We start from the raw sequence: 22,024 nt of genomic DNA on the forward strand, positions 1-22,024 counted from the left end.
GGTTAAATGGCCCAAAATAGATACCCAATGTTCACAAGAGAAAAAGGATGGATGTACCAACATCAAAAAAACTTAGAGAAAAACTATTAATGAAAATGAAAACAAAAATGAATCCACTGGTTCTCTTTCTGCTTCTAAAAAAAATTGAGTAAATATCAAGAAGAGTTTATTTTATACTGTTTTACATGTTGCATTATTAATGGAAAATGAATAGCCATTGTGTGTTAAATGCAGTAAAAACTTGGCATATGGAAAGCTTGAAACCTGCAAAATTAAAAACACATTCAGAAACGGTACTTTTCCGTTTTGCAAGCGCAAACGATAAAGTCGCCAACAATGGTACAACTGATGCCAAATGAAATATCTTCGCTGGCAACCTTTTCCGCCTCATTTTCAAAACATGTCGCAGCCATTTCTTATCAGATTGATTGTTTCTTTCAATACTGGCATACAATTACATAGAATTTTTACAAGATAGTTAAATTTTATGCCGTAAGACCATTCATGGTAATTAAGTCAATTAGAATGCAATCACACCACTCACTCAAAGGCGAAAATATAGAAAAGGCAAAATCAAGGGTTAAGCTAATACTTTGGCAAGGAGAATTGAACAAAAACGACAGAAACATGTTCTTCAGAATTTACTACAGAAAATAATACAGATTTCTTGTTTAAAACAACATATGATAAAACTGACAGAAAATTTTTTGAAAAATTTCCAAATAAGGAATTAGGTTGGATCTGTGACCCATTTTGCCTTTGGTATTTTCAATTCCAATGTATCTCTAAATGAAAAAGAACAATTAATTGATATTTTAAGTGACAGAATACTGTGTGTTCAAGTTAAGTCTCTAACTTGCCAAAAATTTTAGCTATCTACTGGAAACGAATATGCCGATTTAAAAGGAATGAAAGTAAATTATTACGTTTTTTACATAAAACTTCTAAAATGCTTATGTTACATCTTTCTGTTATATAAGCATTGAAAGTGGTTTTCTCACTGAAATAGAAATAATTTTTCTACTGGATCAACATGGAGAACTTTTTTATTGAAATATTTTTTTCTCTGTGACATTAGTTGCATCTACTACAAACTAAAGATTAAAGAACTGTTTTTAAAACATTTTGAATTCGTTGTCATACTGATCTATGAAGCACTAGATTAGTGAGTTTTTATTGCATTATTGACAAATATAGTTTTTAAACAATCAAAAAATTTTCTGCGGAGATAATTACTTGTCAGATATGAATGTGTTTTCAAGCGGAAATAAATAATGAGTTGTAAAAAGAAAATTCAGTTAGAACATTCACATCTCTAACAGTAATTTGGATTGATTTAATCTTTATAATACAATATATTTTACAATGATAAGGCAAACTCCAATGTGAAAGATTACGATAGTACCTAGAGTATTCAGCATATCGTATAATCCTATAACCAGATAATAATAATATTAAAATTAATTTTATCTGAATGAAGTTTTCTTATTACAGAAACAGTCAAACTTTCAGACAACATACTTCATACAGTTCACAAGTGCAAGCCACAAGTTCTGACAAGCGCCTGGCCCCAGCCACCACCCCTAGCTCTTATTGGACACGACTTCTGATGTCATACAGTGATGAAAAGAATTCTCTGCAGCATTTTTGTGCGCCAAAAGCTTGAGCTCGAGATCATTTTAGCGCTGAAACAGACGAAGCAATGGAATAATTTGCCATATTTGCGAAAAAATTACAAAAATAAAAAGCAGCTTCAGAAATATATTGTTAATATACATAATATTAGAAAAAAGGTGCAATTCGATGTGCAGTCGATAACCGTTTAGCAGTATTTTGGTCATTAGACGAATATCGAAGTCTAAACGATATTATAAGTATTTTTCGATTTAAAAGTATCTTATCACTTTATCTTATTTTTAACCATAAATGAGGAGAAATTAATGCCTAGGATTAGAAAGTAAAAAATTAATCTGACTAACGAACAATTTTGATACCAAACACAATCTCTATATAACAAGCAATAAATGAAAGGAAGGTTATTTATTTATCAAACAGTTCATTTTTATAAAGAAAGAACTAAATTTTACATTTATATCACTTTTAAAAACACTTTTCTGTAAAATAAACCGCTAATTCATGAAAACTGCGGCAGACATTATTTACACAGTAAGAGTTAAGTGCTATTTCTTGACATTGCTGACGAAGCAAATCTTGTTAATGGTCTCCTTTTATATGAAATTATAAAATACATTTCTTAAATATCAGTATAGCGCTATGAATTGCATTGAATACAGGTTGCATAGCCAAACACTATTTACGCATTATAAAGTTTTATCTATTCCATTAACATGATTAAACAATTTATATAAAAAGTGCCGATATAGTTTCTTATACTGTTAGGTTCGTTTTAATTGCAAATATTCTGTTACATTGCACAAATTCACATTAACACAGGAAAGAATCAAAACCAAAGTAGTTATAAGTTCCCCTTGACATAACTCAAACGAAACAGATAATGGAATCTTTTCAGCCTGACGTCATAAACGGCAACCAATAAGAACAGGGGTGGTGGCTGGGACCAGGCGCTTGTCAAGTACTGTTTATTAGAGCTGGAGCAAACCGCATGTATTCGTTACTGAGTAACGGGTACATCAGTTGACTCGAAGTACCGATTCGGTACTCACAAATTCATTTCCTTACTCGCATCTGTCGTACGATGCGGTTTGTTCGAGTACGAACGATGCGGTTGCTATACGAATACGAATGATGCGATTTCTATGCGAATACGAATGATGCGGTTTCTATGCGAATGAGAATGATGCGGTTGCGTTACAATGTGCTCATATTTTTCATAGATAATTTTGAATTTTTTTGGGCATCGGGCAAATTCTTGTTTACATTATGTGCTTTAGTTGAAATCTATTTAGTTTCGTTGTTGATATTTAAGAAGATGAGCAATTTTGATAGCGGGAAGCGTTATTTTGTATTTGCTTTTTACTATTGCTATTTATGTTTGTAATTTGAAAATTTAGATGATTATTTATTTATTTATTTTCTTGAACGTGCCATAGTGAGATTTTATTGATTTGAAATATTTATATACTGCACTTAGGTATTGTTTATATAAGAATATGTAGGTTAATATAGGTTCTTTACTTCCTTGTATCAAATAAAATGGTAGTAATTATTGTAATCGAGAAAACTTTGGGTATCATATTTTAACGGAAATATCCGTTTTTGACGATTACGGAATCCATGTGAATTATTTTTTGGGGTGACGTCTGTACGTACGAACACAATGAAGGACTCTCTCTCTTTTTTTTTTTCAAAAAAAAACTTATTGTTAAATGTAATCCCATTTACTCTAAGCTGATACTTATGACTAATGATTATGACTCTAAGTTGATACTTGAAAGGGATTTTTTTTGTGATGTGCAAGTACGTATGTATGCATTTTGCATAACTCAAAAACGATTAGTTATAGAACGTTGAAATTTTGTATATGGGTCCGTTATAACATCTAGATGTGCACCTCCCTTTTTATTGCAATTGGTAATGCTACCAAACGTAAATATGTATATATATATCAAATAAATTATAATTAAATGTAAAGTACATATATATATGTCCTTATAATTAAATTTAAAGTACACACACACAAACATATATATATATATATATATAATAAAAGCTTTGGCTTTTATTTTATTTAATTATCACTAAATAAGTTACTTGACTTTTATTTTCGCAATCATTGGTTGTAGTCAGGACTTAATTTTTAAAATTAGAAGTGCTGGAGGAGGTTTGCGCGACGACAAACGCTGAGAGTTTACGGAAGTTAGCGGGTCTCACGTGACCGATGGCAACACTAAGAGGTTACCGTAATTTGCGCCAAAATTGAAAAATGAAGCCAAATGTAATTTTTCGAAGTAAGCAATACACGTTTTCGCCATTTTGCTTGCACGTGCTGCTGTGAGGGAAGCAAGGTTCGTAGTATTAGCGCTGATATTTTGTGTTTTAATTATCTTATTTTAGTTATGTGTTTGTCTAAGCAATCTGAAAAGATGAAAATACTCATAATAGGGGATTCTATGATTAAATATTTACAAGAATATTTGTCTGCGAATTTACCTGATTACGAAGTTGATTTTCGTTGCTTTTCAGGAGCTAGGATTGAAAGGTTGACACGTGAGATTGCCTTTATGAACAACCATTTTCATTTAGTTTTTGTCCACGTTGGTACCAATAATTCAAATGACGATTTAGATGAAATTCATCGTAAATATGTTTGTCTATATAAGGAAATTGAACGATTAAACCCGAAGGTCATTCTGTTTTCAATTGTTCTCCCACGATGCCCGGATTTATATCGAGATTGTAACACGTATCGCCTACAAGAACTTAATAGGAAGATACTAAACATAAATTCAAGATTTCTCGCAACATACGAAGGTAAAGATGGGTTTTTCTTTTGCAGCTCTTTTGACTATTCTTGGAGTACTTGTTTATCCAGAGACGGTTTACACCTAAATCGGAGAGGTAATCAGCAGCTGGGGAAAATTTTTGTAAAAGATATCAGGATAAGTTTGACTGTTGCAGAGGTAAGGGATGTTCATTTTGTTCTACATCCCTTAGCAGTTTCCCAGCATTAACCAGTATTCCTTCTCAGGGTTGCCACTCAAACAGGAGAATGAAATTCCCTGACTTTTCCAGGTTTTCCAGGTGTGTTTCAAGAAAATTCCAGTCTACCCGCGTAATGTACGTTGGCTGTGCTAAGAGGTAAATTAATTATGGTATTACTTGTATTGTGTAGCAAATTCACTTAATTATTTGGTTGATCTTTACATTACGGTAACTGGTAGTTTGGCGACATTTTGGAGGCGATAAAGGTTACTACCTGGGACTTTGGCAATAATGTGAGCAGTACTGAGTTCCGATTACGCATTATTTTGTGTGGGGGAAATGAGAGATCAGGGGATATGTCATGTGATATTAATGGACGAATTACGGTTCTTTAATCGGGAAAAAATCTGGAAATTTTGTATTTGGCTTTATTCTGTGTTGTGTGAAATAGTGTTTGTGAATTTTTGGATCCCATGGCCGTAAGTAAAGTGAATTCGAAATGGGTATTTAGTGGTATTGAAAAGGATAGTAAGAAATGTTTTTTAAGGTTGTGTGAGAGAGAAATAAACATGTTTTATTATGTTATTTATTTTACCGGGTATCTTGCTTTGAAAGATAAGTATGATTTTAAAGATTCTGAAAGAGAATGAAGAAAAGTGTATCCGCCACGTAATGAAGATTCTGAAGGAGATTAGGTAAGTTAGTATTTTTAATTATTTTTATGCATTGTTGGAAATGTAAGGTGGAAAGGAATTTGGTATTATTGGGAAAATTGTTATTAGCAATGATTTAGTTTAAAGTAATTAGGATTGTAAGGTAATTTTTATTAATTGAATGTATGTGCTCATGTATATTTTAAGTGGTGTTTTTGAATTTAATTATATTTTAATGAAATGATAGTTATTTTGTGAATTTTATACTTGTAGGAATTTGGTGTATGTTTAAGTTGAAATAAATGTGCATGGAAATAATTTAAATATTTGATAATAAATATTTGTAATGATTCATGTATGAATTCGTTGGTGACGTGTATAATGTAATAGATGATTTAGAGGTAAAAGTTTTTGGATATTTTATTTATTTTATATGTGGAAATGTTCATATTTGTAAAGGGTAAATACTTTTTCGCGATCATGTAATTTCATATATGTTCTTTTTACCGGGTTTAAAGATTGAGAAAATTGTCATGTATTTTCGTGAAATTTTTTTAATTTATGAGATAAAAGCAGTGTACATGGATATAGTGAAGAGTGTGCGCAATGCCATTTTTGTGCAATTCTAGGATGTTTTTTAAGTAAAAATAAGTCGACGTGTACATGGTTCAGTGATATTTTAATGAAATGATAGTTATTTTGTGAATTTTATGCTTGTAGGAATTTGGTTTACGTTTAAGTTGAAATAAACGTGCATGGAAATAATTTAAATATTTGTAATGCTTCATGTATGAATTCCTTGGTGACGTGTATAATGTAATAGATGATTTAGAGGTAAAAGTTTTTGGATATTTTATTTATTTTATATGTGGAAATGTTCATATTTGTAAAGGGTAAATACTTTTTCGCGATCATGTAATTTCATATATGTTCTTTTTACCGGGTTTAAAGATTGAGAAAATTGTCATGTATTTTCGTGAAATTTTTCGAATTTATGAGAAAAAAGCAGTGTACATGGATATAGTGAAGAGTGTGCGCAATGCCATTTTTGTGCAATTCTGGGATGTTTTTTTAAGTAAAAATAAGTCAGCGTGTACATGGTTTATGTGTATGTGTTATTTTGAAAAACGCGTAAGGTGTATGGTATTGTGCACTTTTTCCGAATTTTGCAGTGAATATTTGTCATGATTAAGCAGTTTTGTTTGATAAAATTTCTAGCATAAGTGTAATTCGGCTAGTAGATTGTTGGAAGAAGTGTTCAGTAGATAAGAAGAAAAGAAACATGTCTTTACTTCGTGAAGACAAAATGGCGGCGGGGAAAAAAAAAATAGAGGGTTGCTGTAGGGGAGTTGATCGCCAAGTTACCGTAATGTAAAGATCAACCAATTATTTAATAAATCCTAGAGGACATTTATTCTTAATTATTCTTGGTATACTTTGTTTGATAATTTTGTTTAGTTTTCCACTTAAAATTTAAGATATATACATTGGATAACAAATGTATGTTTTATTTAATTATTACTCATGATCATCACCAGTTCAACACGAGGCTAATCCGGTCCTTATAAATCACAACGCAATGCTAAATAGTTAGGTTAGATTTTAGGTAAATTTAATTTGCGTGAGGTATGTTCTTAAAAGGCACCTTAACACTTGAAAACACAAATATAATTATAATAGTTGTTGTTTTCTCCACTGAAGATTGAGATTAGAATCTTCCCAATCTGGAATAAAATAAGGCTTTTTTTGCAGACATTCTGCAGCTAAACGAAAGAAAGAAATCTATTTTAATAAATTGAGGTATTTTATATTTATTTTGCAGCATACATAAGGAAAAAATATGTGCATTAAATTTCGTGATGGTATGTCATCATACTGCTATAATTAATTTTAGGATTATGCCAGAGAAAATTTCCTGAAATTTGGAAATATTATTTACTAATAATAAATAAATTTAGAGGGAAGAAGCAACATTGAATTATATGAATAACATAAAAATAATTACTTAAAAATTGAATTAGAATAATCAACGATATTTTAGCGAATATAGTTATATTACATGGCTAGCCTAGATGACTGATTACTATTTTTTTATTTTACTGCAAAATGGCAAGGTATTTATTAAAAAGAAAAAAAAAAGGTTTAAAAAGATTTTGCGGTAAAATTCTAGTATACGGTAAGGCTTTGGCACGATTTTGAAAATTGTCGCCAAGACCAAAATGACCCGTTTACTGCGCATCATGATGTCGCCAAATCTCATTATTATTCTAAACCAAGAAAGTCTATGTAAAGAAGAAAAGGTTCCATACAAGTAAAATGCTATTACGCCGTTAGAATGCGGAGGGAAAATTTGCCAAGGGATTTGGCGATGGAACCTGGCGGCCAGAATTTCTCTCTTCGCGATGTGTACAGGAAATTGAGAAACACGTGTTAAGAAGAAACGCTCTTTGACAAAAACTACGAAAATCCGTTTTTAAAATTATTGCGAAAAATCCACGCAATAATTTTAAAAACGGATTTTCGTAGTTTTTTTTTCCCCTGAAAATAACTAATCCATGAATTAATTTACTTGCGCCAAAAAATATTTTCTTTTCCTTTAGAGTTTAACCACTTGCGCTAAGACTAAACTTCACGGTTGGGGTGCAGTACGCTACAATATAACAAGCGGTAAAGTGTCTCATTTACGCCGCTCCGCATCTGCGAGTGCAATCCAGAGCTGTAACTCGAGAAATAAACAATCTCATTGTTAGGCGACGTGTGCACCACGTTATTTTCATTTTTGCGATAAATGCTTATCGACGTGGTGTTCACGTCGCTCACGGTTTGAGACAAAAGCATCTCGACGTGCGTGGCACGTCTTTTTAGCGCAAGTCGTTCAAGAAATTTTAAACGATATTCATTTTATGAACTCTTCATAACGTGACCTTCGAACTTCGACGACAGATATATCAGACATGCACAGCTGTTTCCCTCTTTGATGGAACGGAGCCACGTCTGTTGCAGAGAGGTTTTCCTTCTTTACAATACATATTCTTTGATGCTAACCTCCATGGTACTGTATACTAGGATTAAACCCATTTTGTTTTATGCGAGAACAGGTACTTTCTTTAGTTCATGCACTGCACATGCGATTCTCGAGAATAGTGGAAACCAAAAGTTGCGGGAAAGTTGCTTTGCCTTTCTAAAAGACAATCAAATTGGAGCTGCGAAAATTGGCTCTATGCCAGCTACCCGAATGACACTCACGTGATACATAAAAAGACTATAATTTGTCCATGTTGTAAGAAAGATTTCTCTTTTAAAGAAACTTTATCAAGACACAAACGTAACTGTAAAATTTTAAATAAGGATAATTTATGTACTACCATAAAGAATGATGAAATAGAAAATAAATATCCAAGAACGTGCGAGGTATGCATGAAGTCATATGCTTCAAGACGGTCATTTTTTAATCATAAAAAAAGGTGTAAATCTGTGTCTTCTAAAATTGATTCAAAATCATATATTTGTGACAACTGTGAAATAGACTGTAAAATCCGCAGTAACCTTTTTCATCAAAGAAGTTTTGCTGTTCTAAAAATAATTTAAATATTCATAAACCGTGTGTTTTTCCTGATTGCAAGGCATCCTTCCAGTTTATTAGTGATCATAATAAACATTTGGCTGAATTTCACAATTCTGAGATGGATGTGAAGGAGCTTACATTTTCATCAATGGTGGAGTTTCAGCTGTGATTAGAATGTCATTCTAAGGAAACATTCAGTTCTTTTAAGAAGTGTTCTGGGAGTAAACATAAAGTTAATAAAGCATACCATTATTATTGTTGTCACTTCACTGTAACAAAAAAAAAAAAAAAACCAGTGCCAATTTCAAGTAGAAAAAATCTTAAAGGTTTTTTACCATTAGGCTTCAGATGTCCATCCAGAATTTTAGTTTCTGAGGAACAAGATCTTGCGACAGCTATTTTTTATTCAGGTCACAATCATGAGCTGTCATTTGAAAATACCAAATTTCAAAAGCTTAGTCAGAATTGTCGTGATCAAATCAAAACTTATGCTCAGTTAGGTGTTTCCACCGATCAAATTCAAGAATTTATCTGAGATGGAAGTGGATCACATGATAATAGAGAGATCTTAAGTATTAAAGATAATTTTGTAACATGTAGGACTATAAATTACTATGTAAAGCGTGTAATGATTTCTTCTCTTAGTGATGATTCACTTTCTGTTGCTGCCATAGTTGAGAAACTTAGGCAGGAATCGTATGACCCTATTCTTATTTACAAACCTCAAGGAAAACCAACATTGTATGGTCCGAAAGGCCGTGACACACTGTCTTTTGCACTAGGATTGCAGACAAAAAGAAATGATGATTAAAGGTTGTAGCAGGATTTTATGTATAGATTCTACTCACAAAACAAATCAGTATTATTTTTATTTGCTAAATTTAATTGTCCCAGATGAATTTGGTAGTGGTTACCCCGTAGCACATTTTATTTCAAATCAGTTGGATCAGGATACGATGTACAATTTATTTCTTAGTATCAAATGTGTAATACCCGAGTTTAATATTAATTGTTTAATGACAGATGATGATAAAACTACACATCCTGCATTTGAAAAACCATTTGGTCCAGGTATTAAACATATACTATGTAAATGGCATGTACATCGTGCATGGCAACGTAGTTTATTTCGAATGGTTTCAAGTCAAAAACTTAGGGATGAAATTAATTTTAATTTAGTTATATTGCTTGAAGAAACTAATTCTTCTTTATTTATTTCTATGATGGATAATTTCCTTCAAAAGTTTCGAGCTGTTGCACCATCGTTTGTAAATTATTTTGAGGAGTATTATTATCTGTGGTCAATGGCATACAGAAACATTCACAGATACTAACATGTATTGCGAGTCATTTCACAATAAATTGAAAACTATGTACTTAAAACGTAAATTTAACAGACGCCTCGATAATTTAATTAATGTGCTTTTAAAAATTGAAGAAGATATTTACATGGCTTATAAGTATAAAGTTGAAATTAACTGTAAAGAGAGCATCTACCTGCCAACTTATAATAAATGACATGAATCTGGAATGAAAATACCTGATAGTGATGTAACAGAAACACATCCTTGTTTGTGGTCTATAAAATCACAGACACGTAAAAATATTCAATATACAGTTAAGTGGTTGCATGAAATATGTTCAGAAACAGATCATTGTTATTCAAAGTGTATTAACCTCTCCTGTCTAAATCTGTGTCATCATTTTTATAATTGTAATTGTCCAGATTTCAGTACACTATGTAAACACGTACATAAAATACACTCAATTACATGCAGGCAACCAAGTCCTTCTGTAATTGCAACAGATATCCTTAAAGCAGAAAACTCCTCCCCTCTAGAATTGATTAAAAAATCTAATGCTATTTCAGATACTGTTGTGTGTAACACTGAACCTAAAATTAACACTTGTAAGACTTTAATGTCTGAATTATTAGTTATGTTGCCGCATCCGACAATCCAAAAGATATTAATACCTAGTATAACAAAGAATTTAAAAGATATAGTTTCTAATTGTAAAGGTGCAATAAAATCAAACCATTTGAAAGATTTTTTTGATAAAATGCTATTTATTCAGGTTGCTCCAAATTTAAAATTATCACGTCAAACTCTGTTTCGTACAACATCTGTGAAAGGTATAAAACGTAAAATTCTAGATTATCCCGATACTTATAATAAAAAAAATGTCAAGAAAGGTTTGTTAGGGTTATCAAATACTATTAATGTGAATGATCATAAATCATCACAGGATACCACAATTAAGGGTAGCAATTTACTTAAATATAATTCTTTTACCTCTGAGCTTAATGTATCCGATATTTCAAAATGTGTTCTGCGAGCTGGGGAAACACTTCTAACATTTCTCGATATAAAATCTCTTGATCCTTATATTTCAAATGAAGAAATTTTAGCCCTGAAGGCTGTAAATAATAATTTTCAGCTTGGCTGGCTTGGTGACAATATTATTGATGCTTTTTTTTTTACCATTCTTCATAATACTTCTTCCATAGCTGCCAAATGTTACCATACACCATTTTTTCAGTCAGGTAATAAAACTCAAAATGTATGGAAAAAAGCTGATTTTGCATCTGTTGATTTCTTTTTTATTCCAGCTCTTATCAATAATAATCATTGGGTTTTACTTGTTGCAAAGATTAAAGATAGAATGTTTCAGTTTTATGATCCACTTGGTTTTAATGCCGTTCAAAATTCTGTGTATTCATTAATTCATTTGTGGCAAAGTATCCTTAATAATGTTTTAGATACATGTGATAATTGGTATTGTTCGTTTCCCAATCACGCTATTCAGAATGATGGCATGAGTTGTGGAGTATTCATTTGTTATTATGCCTATCAGATTAGCAGAAATTTAGATGCTAAACAGGCTTTAAATTCATATGAATTTAGGAAGTTTATTTTTACACAATTAGGTGGAGAGATTGTGAAAATGTAGATGTTAAATATATAATTCATTTGTTTTAAATATTATTTAATTTTTGTTTTCTGACCTATTGATATAGCATTAAACTCACGTAGGTAGTATTTTATCTTGTGTTTCCTGTGCCCTAAGCTTTTTTATATATTTTACTGTCGTAACTTGTAAATTCAAAGACTGCATTTAGTATGAATTTTCTTTTTTCTTGCTTTAAACCTTAAATTCAGTGTTTGTAAAATTTAATTCCGAAATGTATTTCCCGTATTAAATTGGTCTTGTCTTGTTATTTTTAGTAACACTTGATGGTACTTAGCTTCAAAATTGTCTGTTTAAAGCCTTGTAACATAGTTTTTATATAGGCCTTAAATTATCATTTTTCTTTCAACTAGCTGATATAATTTTCTTTGAATGTTCAGAATTGACGTTACCAAAAGAGCAGCTATGTAAAAATGTTAGTTTAGGGGAACCAGCATGGTAACGAGCTTGCACAGTACCTCTTGGGTGGCATGGAAACCTGTGTATTTTTATATTGTCTCAATGGATTTGAAAAAAAAAAAATTTAAGTATTCTTTATAGTTAATGCTTAAGTTAGATTTTCACAATGTGTTATGTGTTAAAATACTGTTTTTATGCTTTTCTAGTACTATAACCTTTTAACAGTGACAGGAGGATAAAAGCACCAAAAATAAACCCACTGTGGTTATTGCCTATGCGACAAAAGTAAATTCTTCTAGCTATTGCCTATGATCTAAAGTGATACTTCGGTTCCTTTGCAAAGTAGTATAAACACAAAGTAAAGATCCAATTGTAATTCAAAAAGTAAAAACTCAAAATATATGAAATACTAATTAAGAAAATTAGAAAATGGTGAAAGCTTAATTTGATTCAAAGTTAAAAGTTTATATGCATGTAGAATAAAGTTTAAGCTATCTCAAAACATATTAGAAAAAATAGTATAAAAAATGTTAAAAAACAAAAACTACTACTAAGCAGCGGTAAATGGGAAAATGCAAGGCGACGCTGCTTAGCTGTAGTTTTTTTTTGGGGGGGTAGTATTTTTTCTAATGTGTTTTGAGATAGCTTAAACTTTATTCTACATACGAGGGCCATCCAGGAAGTAGATTACGTTTCCGTCTGTGTCCGCTAGGGGCGGAGCTAGCGCGGCCATCTTGGGGTCAGAGCGTTGCGCAGCTCAGTCTGCATCTAGCCGTGCTAGTGAGAGGTTCGTGTTGTGCTCCGTTCAGATACTGTGACGGTTTGAAATGTCTGCGTTAATTGAAAATCCTGCGAGGTGCGCTCAGTAATAAGGTTTCTGACTGCAAAAAACTGTAAACCGATAGAAATCTATCGGCAGCTTCGTGAAGTGTATGGGGACAACATTATCACTGAAGGTGGAGTGCGTCAGTGGGTCATAAGATTTCAAAATGGCCGAACCAATGTTCACGACGAAGATCGAAGTGGGAGACCCAGCATAGTGACCGCCGAACTTCTCGAAAAAGTCGATGCTAAAGTCCGTGAAAATCGAAATTTCACAATAACGGAACTTTCTTTGAGTTTTCCACAAATTTCGCGAAGTTTGTTGCACGAAATCATCAGCGAAAAGCTTGGTTACCACAAGTTTTGTGCAAGATGGATTCCAAAAATCTTGACAGAGGACCACAAAAATCAGCGAATGGCTGCAGCGTTGAACTTTTTGGACGCTTACCATAAGGATGGTGACTCTTTACTCGATCCCATCGTTACTGGTGACGAAACATGGGTGAAACATGTGAACTGTGAAACGAAATTGCAATCAATGCAGTGGGGGCACACAAGTTCTCCCCAAAAACCCAAGAAATGCATGCAAACAATGTCGGCAAGGAAGATGATGGCGACTGTTTTTTGGGACAGAAAAGGTGTAATTTTGGTGGACTTACTGGAAAGAGGCACTGCAATAAACTCTCAAAGGTATTGCCAAACTCTCCAAAAACTCAGAAGAGCAATTCAAAACAAGCGCAGAGGAATGTTGAGCTCTAAGATCTTGTTGATTCATGACAACGCCCGGCCCCACACGGCAAATGTCACTCGTAAAGTTCTTGAATCTTTTAAGTGGGAGTTGTTTCCTCATCCGCCGTACAGTCCCGACCTGGCACCGAGCGACTTCAAACGACGCACAGCTGCAAGAAGAGGTAACGAAGTGGTTGAAGGCGCAGGCGGCCGAATTTTTCGACGAAGGAATTTCCAAGCTCGTACATCGCTACGATAAATGCCTTAATTTGTACGGTGACTATGTAGAAAAATAGTATTTGAGTGTGGCTTTCATCTGTATATAATAAAATTTGTTTCCTATACTTTGTTTATTTTTTTATTCCAAAACGTAATCTACTTTCTGGATAGCCCTCGTATTAACTTTTAAGTTTAAATCAAGTTAAGCTTTCTAATTTTCTTAACTATTATTTCATATATTTTATGTTTTTACTTTTTGAATTACAATTGAATCTTTACTTTGTGTTTATACTACTTAGCAAAAGAACCAAAGTATCACTTTAGCTCATAGGCAATAGCTAGAAGAATTTACTTTTTAAATTTTATTTACATAAATATATTTAATGTACATGTAAAATTTCTTTTTCATACATTCTTAATGTTAAATTTTCATTTTTGTCTTATGAGAATATGTTTTTGTACACTTGTTTTTACGAAGTTTGCATTGTTTTTAAATAATCAAAGGCAGAAGTGTCATAGAGCAATTTTTTCAGGTGAGAAAATAAAACTTGCTCTTATAAGAATTATATATTCTGATTTGAAGATTGCATTTCAAGTTTGATAGAATGACCAGTTTCTGTTTTTTCATGAGCAATTTGAATAATTTTACTAAACAGCTTTTTAAATCTTGATTTTTACTGGAGAAAAAGATGAAACTCTTTCGCATCTATTAATTATAAAAGTCAACTAATTTCTGGTCAGGACAATAATTACTTGGTTTGTTGATTGCACTTCGCTTTTAATTCCATTTTAAATATGTTAATGAGTAAATTCATTCCTTTTAATAGAATTCTATTTTTATTTTTCAAAGAAGAAAATGTATTCAATAATCCCCCTGAGAAAATTCGTAATATCTCAATTTAATTTTTATTATTACTAATATTGGGAGAGTCGGCGGTGGTCCTAAACTGACTGAGTAGTCTTAATTTTTGACTTGTCAGATATACTTTCTTAACTCATTAGCAGATGTTATTTCGTTGACATTTTTAAATTAAGACAAGTTGTTAATCAAATCTATTATTTATAGCTATATATCAAAAGTGCATATACTAGTTTTAAATTTTCTGTTTTTTTTTAAATGAACCATTAAAACCCAGCAGGTAATCGAATATATGTTTATCAGTAGCTATCTGTAGAGTGAAACAGTAACTGCCAGCAGTGTGAAGCTAAAACACAACTTTTAAATGTTTTAATTTTAATAAAATACAATAAGGTATTTGTATTTGCATAGAGTTGGGGATTATCATCAAGATAAAAAATTTGGCAATTAGGGCATTAATGTTTTAGAGCTTAGGATAAAAATGCAGATTTAAAACAGTTAATTTTCATGGTGTTCCAAATGGAGGAAATGTAGATTGTATTTATAAAACTACCTTTTAATACGTTTTTGAATTGCCACAAGAAGGCATGCAGCTTCTCTTAAAAGATCACAAGATAAACTATTTCGTATTTCAAAATTTCACAAAGGACATTATGTGACCTCTAATGCAAAAGGATATTGTCTGATTTTGACTTAGCAAGAAAGGAAGGTAAGAAAACAGTTATAAAGCAATTCAAGAAAGGGCCAGCTTACCAAAAATTTTAGTTCAAGGAATTCGACTTTCAAAAAAGATGACTCTTAGTTTGTAATAAGTACTATTTTCACAATAAAAACTTCTTAATATTCAGTTAATTGATTAAAAAAAAAGCATACGACTGCTGTCACAAACATCCTGAGGGTAGTTGACCCTATCAGTTTTACCTGTGGCTAAGTGAATAAAACAGCTCTAAACTTTTATCACTTAACAAAGGTTTGAATGCTGGCAAAGAGGTTAGTTTCACATTGCTTTTATAGCTTTGCTCATACTGTGTATGTAAATATGAGCCAGTCTTTATGAAGTCCTCCATGCTGTGACGAATTCAGAAGGCAATAGGTAGTGTAAATAAATTTATTGGGGTTCTTTCTAGGCTATATGCAAAAATAAATAAACTCACTGTAGGGTGAGGGGGGAGAAATATAACAACCAGACATTGTGAATAGTTTCCATTTAGCACTGATTCTAGATAAAAGCTCCTGTTTCAAAATAATTCAAGACGAGGCTGTTTAGAATTAATCGTCTCTCCAAGTCAGTGGTTCTTGGACTGAGTTGGATGCTGTCTGGTAAGGTAACGCGACCCCTGCTACCTCACTGTAAACTCTTGGCAGAGATACTAATGTCACTCTACGCAGAGCGAAATAAAATTTGCGCATGGCCAAGCTGGAAAAACCAAGATAATGTTTCTCTCTTCACTTACTGTAACTCACTCTCACTCCTTCTCTAAAACTGTGTTCCGTGATTTTGTTCCAGTTGTCCTGGGCATGTTGAAAAAATATTGAGGATCCTCATTTGTTCGTAATTTTAAAAGTGCCTCTTGACTGGCAAGAGAACCTTGATTAAAAACCGGATATAATGAAGACAGCCTGGAGACTCAAACCAGGTGGTCTGAGACAACGCACCTATAAACTGATGAAAGGGAACAGAACAATGTCTCCCTTCCGACAACTATAAGAGGAACAAAAACTTGAGTTTGTTTTGTGGCTGCTGGTCACTTTCTTTCTGAGAATTCGTTAAGAAATGCTCTGTCCATGGGAACTTTCAAAGCCGCCATTCTTTTTCTCAGAATGTTGTGGTGGTCGATACAATAGCTTAAGCCGTTACAATGCCCTGTTCTGTTAATCAATTAAACATTAACTTTTGCAAAGTTCTAACATAGATAGAATTTTTTTTAACAGATCAGTGCATATTTTGCTGATTGGAGATTTTTCTCTCTGGGAGCTATAGAAAAAGTTATTTTTTTAATCAAAATCCTCAATGTCTTGGAGTCAGTCTTCATCTTATTTTGAAAAATTCCATAAGTGGAAGAATGTATATTGGATCAGTTTTTAAGCTAATAAATCAGTTCATGTATGCATAGGGTATAAAGAAATATGCTCTGTGTAAGTAAACTGAAAGCATTTTCCCAATAACTTTAAAATAAGAATCGCAAAAAAAACGCTTCTTGAAGTGTTACATAGCAATAGGTAATAAAGAAGAAATATTAAGAATTATTTCCTTCAAGATTGAGCCAACTTGAGTAAAATGTAAAATTATTTACTTCCAGGCATTCTTCCTTTCAAAATAAATCTGAGCATGTAACTTAAGTGAAGATTGAAATATCAAAAAATTCAGTACATAAATGAAATAAAATTGGTATATTCAGTAAGCATCAGGGATGTAATTTTTAAGCTTTCTCTTTTATGTAGGCAACAAAAAAAAATCTATCCCTAACTAAAGGAATATGTGAAAATAATTAAATTTCAGTGAAATGGTAAAATTTGATTTAACTGCAGTAATTAAGTTTGTATGATTTTATTGCTATTTTATTTGCACATTTACTAAAAATTTGTATATTCACTAAGCATCAGGGATGCAATTTTTAAGATTTCTCTTTTATCTATCCCTAACTAAAGGAATATGTGAAAATGATAATAAAATTTCAATGAAATGGTAAAAATCGGTTTAACTGCAGTAATTAAGTTTATGATTTTATTGCTATTTCATTAGCACATTTGCTACTATAATAATACATATTTTGACTCTCGTATATATTACACAGTAAGAGATGGACTATGAAATGCTTGGGATATGCAAATTCTTGATAAATAAAATTTCCGGATAATAATATATAAAATGCAATTGGCAAAAAGTCCTGTTAATGGAGAAAGAAATTTCAGGTCTAATACTATAAAAACTGTCTTCTTATTTGTTATCAGCTTCTAATCAAAAGCCTACAATTAATCATGTAATGTTTAAAAAAAACTTCACACATAAATTTGTATGTATTTGCTATGCTTTTGGCATATGAAATTAAAATATCTTCTTATTAAATGTCATCATGAAAATTAAAGGAGATGTTGCCAAATTTGCACCATTCATTCCAGTGGGAGCTTAAAGAAAATGGCCAATTTTTATTTAATATCATGATTCAAGTTAAGGATATAGCATATCAAAAACTTAAATTTTGTATGATAATTTTGCACTTTGTATCACCATTGTTCATTCATCCTTTCCCAGTTTAATGTCATAAATTATAATTAATCCGATGCTAAAGTCTTTCATTAAATTTTGCTTGTTTTCACCTTTTCAAAACTTAATTATTTTGTTTTTTATATGTTAAAGAATTTTCCGTTTTTGCAGTCAAGTTCTGGCAAAGATTTTCAGTCAGTATATGGATAATTAATCAAAATAGATACAATATTAATTTCCTGTCACACTAAAAGATGTTTAGAAATTGTTACCTATAGCCTATTCAACTTGAGGACCAATTTAATGAAAAATCTGTTAGTAAAACAGGTGAAAACAATTTCTGATAGAACACCTGTGTTCAAGTGCACTTCCAAATTCCACTCTATGCAGTGACCTTGGTCCTTTTTGCTCACCACAAGAAATCTATGTTCCCCTCTAGTAGTAACAAAGGACTTCTAATGGGAACTGAACTGTGTAACTTCCCACAACTGGTGAGAAGAATCAGAGCCAACAATAAGGACTATTATAGTTACTGTTAGCCTTGGGTGAGGCCTATTCTCTGGAGGAATTCTTAGAACAGTATGATGTATGAACAGATGGATGATAACAGTGGGGAAGAGGGAATGTAAGAAAGGTGTGTAAATGTAAATCTGTTCACAATTTAGAAGTTATCAGCAGGGTTTCTGGAGGCCTGTCCCTGCTTTATATGTCACTTAAATTTTCTGAAATTAAAAATTTTCCAGTTAGTTGATAGTCCAGCTTTTACTGTATTTTAACATTTAAGTGTTATGGATATATAATATTGCTGTATTTAATAATTATTTCAGTAAATTATATTCATAAGTGTGTCACTGGCTGCTATCAACATAGGTATTTGTTGCACGGGCAAGTATCACAATGTCCAGTGGTCTTTTATCCGGGAACCTATTTTAACTTGTTCTGGAATTTTCAAATATATTTTAGGAAATGACTGAAAAGAATTAAGCATAATTTCCTGCTTTTTATATGAAAACCAGATTTCTATTTTTCGGTAACTTATTGGGAATTTCTTCTTGTATGACTGGTTTCATAAAGGCTGATTACATACAACATATACAGATGATTGATGAATTAGATATTAATGAAGTTTTTAATTTGGTTTCATAAAGGCTGATTACATACAAAATATACAGATGATTGATGAATTAGATATTAATGAAGTTTTTAATGTAACAGGATATTTAATCTTGATTGTGCTGTTATTAAGGATTTAAATTTTGTGTAACATTAAAAGTGAAATTATAAATTTAAGTTTTATTGTCTTTATGTAACATATTTTTTTATGCTTTAAAACACTTTTTTGTTGAAATAATTTTTTTTTTAGTTGCATGGTAGCTGAATGATCTCTTATATGGATGGATGCCATGCCAGTATAAGAAGAGATTAAGTCCCAATGGCAATTGTTTTTGTGATTGACTGTGCAATATATTTGTAAAGCTTTCAGAAAATAATTGCTTTTAGGACATATAAAAATATGTTCCCCATATAGAATTTAAAGAACATCTGGTAAAGTTACATTTGAATTCTTGTTAATTGTTAAAAAAGCAGATGGTATATTTCACAGAAGATGGATGATATGTTTCACTTGTTTTTATTCCAGATTTCTGTTATTTTCAAATATTGCAACTATAAATATTCCTCAGATTTAAGAAATGTGGCCAGCACATCTCTAACTATTTTGAGACGTGGAATTGACAGAATAATAACGAGCTTTAAGTGAACTATCAGTGTCTAGTTGATCATTTATAAATGAAATCTAATTAATTTGTTAACTTTATGGCTGAGTCTTAATTATAAACACTAGTCATTTTTTAGTATTCATTCCTCCCATCAAATATAAAAAATAAAATAATGATACATGAAGTCATCCTGTGGTCATATATGGTTCCGGATTCACAAATCAATGACTTAATCATATATTTTTTTAAATCTTTAGAATTCTCAATATAGTGTCAACTATGTCAGTCCATTTCTTTGTGTAGTTGCTAAATTGTATCCTTAAAAATAACACATAACAGTAACATTTGGTGGAAGCATTTTTATTGGAAAAGTGAAATAAATATGAAATTATAGACTAAGGCTAATACATTTAATTGCTTCATAATGAATTTATTCTCATAGCATTTAGCACAATTCCAAAATACATTTAACGCTTATAAATATAATACAGTCAAAAGTCGTTAATCCGGACTCGTCGGGACTTCGGCGATTCCGGATTATAGATCATCAGTTTAAATCTTGTAAGATGGCATGCAGAAATTCTAAAATTAAAAATATGAAACCGTAATTTATGAAATAAAGAACAATTATGATCTAAAGAATATCAAAATTTGAAAAAAGAAAAAGCTTAATATTTATTTGTTTACTTAAATAAACATTTTTTTCAATGTAAGTTGTTTAAGTTTTGCTTCGTTTCATATAATAATACTTTCTCTTTAATTCTATTAAACAGACATAATTTCTTGTTCAGTTACAATGTTCCGCTGTTCAAGTTCTATAATTGCTGTGTCAAGAACACCGACTAATTTGTCAATCGAAATTTTTTCGTTTTCAATAACCTCTGTTACTTTTCTTCGCTATCGGAAGCGAATTATAATGACGAGGAACTTGTTTTAAATCATATCAAAGACGGAGCATATCGAGATGAAATACTACATTTGGTAAGGAATTATAAGCCAAATAAAATAAAAACATCTGATCTTCAATTATAAGCCAAATAAAATAAAAACATCTGCCCTGAAGATAAGGATAGTGCTGATAGATCAACTTCCAATTCATTACGCGCCCGCCGCGTGGCGTTCCCCCCGCCGAGCAGCGTGAAATTGATAAACAGATTTCGGATTTCAAAACATACTTTCGCTTTAGATCCTTTACATATTAACAAATATATATCGAAAATTCTATTTGATATAATCGAAAGTTTAAGCTTACTTTTATAAAATTGCTCTTACAATCTGCAAAAAATAATAAGCCGGATCCAATTCGAAAATTAAGGAACAACGCAATCATCAACATTAACTGAAATAGATAATTAGATAATTTTAGCTTATACGTCCATTATACATAAAACGCGCACGCGAAAACGTATTCTGCACTTGCGCACACTCATATGCGCAGTCGTAAAAGGTCTTACGCGCACGCGTAAACGCCTATGTGCATGTGTCAACGTGGCGCATGCGCAGAAAATTTTTAGTTTTGAGGTCCGGATTATAGATCATTCCGAATTATGGGTGTCCGAATTAACGACTTTTGACTGTATGTTGTTCTCAATCACGTACCTATTTTAAATACCAAATTTCAGAAGTTTCTCTTGTCTTTTTACAAAAGCTTGTTCCAAGTGTTAAAAGTATCACTTCCAGTGTATTAATATTAAGAAAAATCTAGTTGTTCCCATTGATATAAAAGTCTTAAATGCCAAAACTGGAAAGTAAGAAGATGCAGATTTGATATAGTATGGAGAAAAACTGTAAAATTAAAAAAGATATGAATGGGTGCATTAAATACAAAGTAGTGGTTTTTGCTTATTATTAAAGCAAAAAGCATTACTTTGTATTTAATGCACCCATTCATATCTTTTTTTATACTAAGTTCCAATACAGCTTGCAAAAGAATTTTTTTCCATTAAAAGAAAAAAAAGATAAAACCGGATTTTAACCATATTTAGGCATAAAACTCTTGAAGCAGTTCTAATTGAAAAGTTAAATATAATGGGAAAAGAAACTTTATTTAAAAAATTCCATAATTTAGAGCTTAATCTTACTAAGCATGCTACCTATAAATATTTATATTCATTATTTGTAAAGAAATTATAAGTAATTTTATGATCATTATATGTACTATTCTTCTGTATCTAAATTTCAATTTTTTTTTAAATTTTATTTTTCTGTAGAAATCAGAATTCAGAAACCTAAATATATATGATTTATGGATTCTAATTTTCT

At 31.5% G+C, this 22,024-nt stretch overlaps 2 protein-coding genes across 2 annotated transcripts in view; one reads left to right on the plus strand and one right to left on the minus strand.

Moving 5' to 3' along the window:
• LOC118189439 (GTP-binding protein 8-like) overlaps positions 1-1,614 on the minus strand; it is a 94,933-nt gene extending 93,319 nt beyond the window's left edge. Inside the window, exon 1 of the mRNA XM_035360042.2 lies at positions 1,522-1,614. The gene's annotated coding sequence lies outside the window, so the exon portion shown is untranslated. The remainder of the gene's footprint in view (positions 1-1,521) is intronic.
• Positions 1,615-4,068: 2,454 nt separating this feature from the next.
• On the plus strand, positions 4,069-19,741 carry LOC146993152 (uncharacterized). Its single transcript, XM_085808023.1, has 2 exons — positions 4,069-4,601; positions 19,408-19,741. The coding sequence occupies exons 1-2, from the start codon at positions 4,092-4,094 to the stop codon at positions 19,420-19,422; spliced, it is 525 nt and encodes a 174-aa protein (XP_085664149.1). The 5' UTR covers positions 4,069-4,091; the 3' UTR covers positions 19,423-19,741.
• The last annotated feature ends 2,283 nt before the right edge of the window (positions 19,742-22,024 follow it).

The sequence above is a fragment of the Stegodyphus dumicola genome, chromosome X1 (assembly GCF_044657685.1).
Source record: "Stegodyphus dumicola isolate Sdum_Otavi_A_Nest chromosome X1, ASM4465768v1".
In the NCBI taxonomy this organism is placed as follows: Eukaryota; Metazoa; Arthropoda; class Arachnida; order Araneae; family Eresidae; genus Stegodyphus; species Stegodyphus dumicola.

What these genes read in the sequence shown, in the direction of transcription:
- LOC146993152 (XM_085808023.1), top strand. Translation starts at nt 4,092, where the DNA reads ATGATTAAATATTTACAAGAATATTTGTCTGCGAATTTACCTGATTAC.